Source organism: Anomalospiza imberbis, chromosome 14 (assembly GCF_031753505.1).
Source record: "Anomalospiza imberbis isolate Cuckoo-Finch-1a 21T00152 chromosome 14, ASM3175350v1, whole genome shotgun sequence".
NCBI classification, from domain to species: Eukaryota; Metazoa; Chordata; class Aves; order Passeriformes; family Viduidae; genus Anomalospiza; species Anomalospiza imberbis.
Genome location: NC_089694.1, coordinates 7,252,152 through 7,258,151, shown reverse-complemented (window position 1 = coordinate 7,258,151; position 6,000 = coordinate 7,252,152). Strand labels below are relative to the sequence as shown.

Genomic DNA, 6,000 nt, shown 5'->3' with positions numbered 1-6,000 from the left:
CTGACCCAGGGTCAAAGCACAGTCCCAAGAGACAGAGAGGACTGCAGTTTGGTTTGTGAACATATAAAATATAAAATACAAAAACATGTAAAATACAAAACCACATCACAGTGCATGGATGCAAAAAAATCAGCCCTTACAGGAATACCGCATGTCACCAGCACTGCCCAAACACCCCCAGCATTCACCCTGGCGTGGATGGGACACGAGGATTCTGAAACCCAGAGGACAGGTCTCCAAAAATTAACCATCAGGTCATGCCATGGGTTAGCCCAGATCTGCTCCTTTGCATCAGGAGTGGTGAACTGGGAGTTAACATCTCCACGCAGAGGAGTGGAGGAGCAATCGTCTCTCCTTCTGCCACAAACCCAAAACACTTCACACTATTCCAAGGCTTCAAATCAGAGACAGACAGGTCAGCCCCACCACTCAGACTGGGTAAAGTTTCCACTCTCCAAACCATCTAACTGCATGGTTTGGAATTATCTACGTTCTCCTAAACATAAAGCTGCTGTAAAAGAGGCCTGATGCACACAAATATTTGAAGCATGCACGTGTGTGCGAGGGGGTGTATGCACACGTACGTGCACATGCTGCAGCTTAAGATACTGCAGATATAAACACTCTAGTAAAGGCAGATCTTAAACAGAAATATGCAACCATCTTGGCCAGAAACCAAACCAAACCCAGCCCATCCATTTAATCAGACCAAGCCAAGTCCTGGTGGCCCTGAGCTGGGCACAGCTGGTGTTCCCAGGCTGCCCACTCCAGTACAACACAGGCTATTGTCTCGCACACATGGGAGGCTACTTCCAGGGCACCACTTATAGAGCAACCAATCTTTATTTTAGAGATAGCTTACGTAAAGGAACATGCAAAGAAACACATGAGTAAGAGTCTCATCTGCCTCAGGCTCCTGTAAAAGGCTGTAAATCCTTTTCTTTTCCCCTTTCATAGCACAACACGTTGGACAGTCATTGTTCACCCTACAAAGCACAGCGTGTACATCCCTGCCGTCGGTCCTTTGGCTGGAGCTGTGTTTGCAGGTTTCCCGTGGGAAAGGAGGTGCTTCACTTCTGAAGAATGAAACCAGGTTGTTGTATGTGCCACAAGGATGCTGGTGGGGATCAGCCACCTGCACTGAAGGGCTTCAGGATCTGGCTGGGGGGTGAGCAGTAAAATCACCTGCAACTTGCCATGGTGCAGGTGGGCTTTGTATCCAGGGGAGCACATCTTCACCACAATCCCAGTGCATGACAGCTTCTCTTCCACAGCATCTTTCCTCCTGCCAAGTGTCTGATCTTCTCTCTCCCCTGTCTTCACATGCTCTCTGTTATGTCCTGACCAGATTTCCCAGGGGTGAGACTTGAATTTGGAGTAAGTACAAAAAGTGCTTGAACTACAGCAAAAATCTGTATTAAGTCAACTAGGAATCAGGGGTATGATATTTGCTGAGAATATTTCATAAACCACAGGTGTTCTGTACCCCATGCATGTTTGAACTCAAAATAAAATTTGGTCTTCACCTTAAGAGCTAGGGAGACCTCAGCGTTCAAAAACTGTGAGGAACACAATTTAATATGAACCTGCTTATATTTAACAGGATTATCTTTAAAATGCACTGTTAGATATTTACTGGTTTGCCATGAACCAGTACTTTTTTAATTTGGGGTTTTTTTCTGTGAAGAATCTTGAAAAACTGACTCAGGGCATTTGTCCTCTTTTTGGCAATGTGCATATATTTCAGAAGAGGTTCCAAATATCTTCCTCACTAAAAAAGGCATGGAGAGACACGGAGTGATACCACCAGTACTGCTCATGGCTGGTGGCCCAGCAGCAGCAGGAGGACCAGGGCAATGCCAGCAGCAGGACTGGGGTGGGTGGCCGCACTCCCAGGGTTGCTGCTGGGGACAGCAGCACCATCTTTGCTTTGCTGATTCAGAAGCTGCTTATTTGCAGAGAGGTCGTCCATGTCCAGGTCATACGCCAGCTCTGAAAGCAGAAGGAGAGAGGTGGTCAGTAACACGTGGTGTGTGTCAACATTCTGACACACAGCACATCCAGCCCCCACAAAAACTGGGGTTCTGGGGCAGCCCATGCCACAGCTGAGGGCAGCTGGGTCTGGGTGCAGTCAAAGGCATCACAGGGCTTGATGGGCCAGAAAAGCTTAGCAAACATCTTGTCGGTCCTGCATCCACCAGTCTCAGTACCCTACACCAAATGGAGAGACCAAAAAATCCCAACTGTGAGCTGCTCCAGTAAGAAAACAAAAGAGATAAGGGATGTGCTTACAGGAGAGCTACTCCCAAAGAAAACCAGCTGAGCTTGGGAGCAGGTGTTTAGCAATGCAAATTGTGTCTGCTCCCCAGGCACAACAAGGATGCGCAGGAGTGAGGAAATCCTGGCGAGCACTAACACTTCCCCAAACCCAGAGTCAGCAGAAGGCCTTGCTCACCAAAGCCTCCTGGCTGTAGGACCTGAGGAGCTCTGCATTCCTGCAATCTTATGTAAGAGTGTGCAAACTATGCTCCTTATAGCACTGAGAACACATCCCATCCCTGGTCCACCTCATCAAAGGAAGGAATGTGAATGGATCATGCACTCTGGGCATGCTGGTGTTGCAACATGGAGACTTGATGAATCACATGTGTGTTCCAATCAAAGAAAACATCCAGTATAAAAGTTTGGATAGTACTGGCAGAGGAGCATGGCATTAACAGAGGGGAAAGCTTGTGGCAACCCGTCACTGGCTGCAAGGGACCTGCTGAGCAGTAACTCACAGCTGCCCTTGTCTCGCCGGGTCAGGGAAGAATAAAGAAGTCCAAAGAGACAATGTGGAAAGACAAGACACCAGCAAATCTCAGGGCCGAGAACAAAGAGGAAAAGGTGTTTTAAGATGCCATTAGCTAGATGTACCTGGGACATTTGAACCTGTCAATCAGCTGGACTGAGTGGGTGCACTCATGCTTGCTCTCAAGGCAGTGGGGCCCTTGCTCCCCTGCCTGTGCTGCTGCCATCTCCTTCTGGGGTCCAGGTTTCTCACCCAAATGGGAATCAGGTAAGCCTGTTTGTCTTATCCTCAGAGCCTGGCCTTTGGAGTTGAAGGAAACTGGTGGTTTCCATCAGAAGAGACCCTGGTTCAAAAGACCTTTACAAGCCTCCTGGATCACTAGCATGTTGGAAAGGTTTGGATCATCCCACCCCACCCCTGAGAAAGAATCCAAGAGACTGAATAAGTACTCTATCTAAAAAACGCCACATTTATCCAATGAACACCCTTGCCAAGGCAAACAGGCAGTATTTCTTAATCAAAAAATACCCAAACATTGCAAAACAAAAGCAGAACGATGTTAGCATGACAAGTGAGTCAGCCCAGGCCATCAAAGGAGGTCAGAAATGGCTCAAAGGGAGCAGTTATCCACGCACAGAGAGGGCCAGGTGCAAGCAGAACCCGCCTGCTAAACTGAATTCTCTAGTAGATTCCCACAAATACTGGAATTCCTCGTTTCCACAGCTTTCCTGCTTTTCTTCTAAATAGTACAGATATGCTGCTGTCCTCTGGCGCTGCACACCCACGGGAAGAGCAGGGGAAGAAAGGTGCCACCTTGAAAGGGATGTGCTGGGAGACTTTCCAAGCACAGAAAGAACAAGTCCCTCTGGCACGAGGCATGCTCAGGCTTCAGGGCAGTTTGGGAACAGCCTGCCTGCACCACCTTATTTTCCCAAGCTCATTTCTGGAAAATAAGTGAAGGGATTTGAAGTTAATAAAATCACAGCAGATTATTTCACAGTTGGTTGTTTGACACAAGACTCCTCAGCTGGCACAATGTTGGATCACAACCTGCCCTAGTGTGTTTTGGAAGGTATTGCCACACATTACAGAGGCTCCTGAAACCTAAAAAATGCTCCATGGGGTCACAGTACTGTCAGGCACCCACACACTCCGAGCCCAGTGATCATGAGAGCTTTTGGGGCAGAATATTTTCTTAGTGGACATCCTAGCAAACCTAAAAAACTCCCTAGGAACTGAGTAACTACTCTCGCCTTCCCTTTAGAAAAGAAATTTGAAACAAAAGAGTGTTTCAGCAAGGTCCTTAACAGCACAAAGGGTTTTGACGGCCCCATTTACAGTCTTGTTCTGGGATGTAATTTATGAGATTCGAGTTCCTGCACGGGTCTCAATGCAGCAGCTGAATCCCCTTGGAAATGTTCAGCCAGTACCAAAATGAGCGTTCCAAACATATTCTTTGCGTGGGAAATTTTCCAATTCTGGGATTTCACCTCAACTTGAGTAAGGGTAATTTTTAAAATCATGGCATTTCACCCAAATGGGGATGGTGATTCTTTCTCTATTCCCTTCTGGCCAAATTAAAGAGAAGGGAACAGAAACCCTCTTGTCATCAGAGATTAGAATGCTATTTTCCTCGCCTTAACTGCTTCAGAAGTTTAGTGCTTGGGTGTGCCATTTGTTTTCACTGTTCCTTCTATTGTATCCTTCTCCTTATTTGTGCCCAACTGTATTTTTAGGCGTGATGGATTTAGCTAAACATCTTTTATTTTGTATTAATACTGGATCTGTAACCCTTGCAAATGCCTTTCACTTAGCTTCTAACGACCTTTGCTACATCAGTGGAAAGGAAAATAAAAGGTATGAGCCTCTAACAGACCTCAGGCAGCCAATCCAGGCAATAACAGCATTAAAATATACATCACAGAATCACAGAATTGGTAAGGTTGGAAGGGATCACAGTGAGTCATCTGGTCCAAGCTCCCTCTCAAGCTCAATGCACAATGTGCCCCAGAGCACAATGCACAGGACTGAGTCTATCTCCAGTGAGGGAGACTCCACGTCCTTTCTGGGCAACCTGCTCCAGTGCTCAGTCACTGCACACTAAAAAAGTTCTTCCTCATATTCAGATGGAGCTTCCTGTGCATCAGTTTTTGCCCACTGCCTCTGGTCTTACTGCTTATATTATTGATAAGAAACATATTTCAAATCCAGGAACCCAAATTAGCAAATGCTCCTAACCAGGTACTTCTTGAGAGGGCTCCATTATAATTTGCAGCATTTGTTAGGATCCCTGATTAGACCTGATCAGCTCCACATCCCTGCACCTCCTGCCCCCACAGCCTCCAGGAGTGAAAAGAGCCTCGGCATCAGGGATAGAGCTGCGGGATGGTTGGTGGGGTAACTGAAACTAACCTTCCACATACTCCATTTTGGCCACGTCCACCCAAAACTTTGCCTTTATGCTGCAAAATAACCTGAAAGAAGGTACTCTTCTGCCTCCCCTCTACCCAGCTACCTTCTGCATTAAACATCTCTACCACTCCAGCTCAGATCACCCAATTCACTGGCATCAGCTTCTCAGTACAAAGTGGCCCTTTGGCCTGCAAAGACTTTCGGGGGAGGGCAGGAAACCAGAAAAATCTGTTTCTGTTTATAATCAGAGTCCAGGGGGTATTACCAACAATCTGCACTAATTACAAATTCAATCTTCACTCATTTTGGTCCCTCCTGTCCTCTGGGCTGCAGATTAGATAATCCCTTTAAAATAATAGTCAATCATTAGCTCTGCTGTTTTCTCCCCCTCCTCACGCAAGCCGAGCGTGCCGGGCCGTTTCCCGGAATCCTCGCACAGCTGGTGAAAGGTCTCCAGCCGCACACAAGCCGGTCCCTCCGGAAGCATCTTTTGTAACCAAAGCCCCTCTAACACAAAGCTGCTGCGCTGTGCTCCCAGGACAGCAACAGCCTCAATGGCCTCACAGCGTGGATGACAAAACCCGGCGCCAGCCCTACAGCACGCACTTTCCACGTCCACAAAATAAAGCGGAGGCATTTTCCCATGGATTAGGGGAAATGCCTACTGACTCTGCCATACTGACTCTGCACAAGCTTATTTGGCAGGAGTCATTAGAAAGTTCTTCTTGCTGAACCACTCCAGCTTTGGAGGCGGCTACAAAAGGGGGCTGAACTGGGAGAAAGTTGGGTTCCAGTTG

The 6,000-nt window shown here is 47.3% G+C and overlaps 1 protein-coding gene across 3 annotated transcripts in view; it reads right to left on the bottom strand.

The window, feature by feature from the left end:
- Positions 1–824: 824 nt before the first annotated feature.
- GPC3 (glypican 3) overlaps positions 825–6,000 on the bottom strand; it is a 141,567-nt gene continuing 136,391 nt past the window's right edge. For all 3 annotated transcript variants that reach the window (XM_068204717.1, XM_068204718.1, XM_068204720.1), the window contains one exon: positions 825–1,992. In XM_068204717.1, coding sequence (XP_068060818.1) covers positions 1,817–1,992 — 176 coding nt within the window. In that variant the 3' untranslated portion in view covers positions 825–1,816. The remainder of the gene's footprint in view (positions 1,993–6,000) is intronic.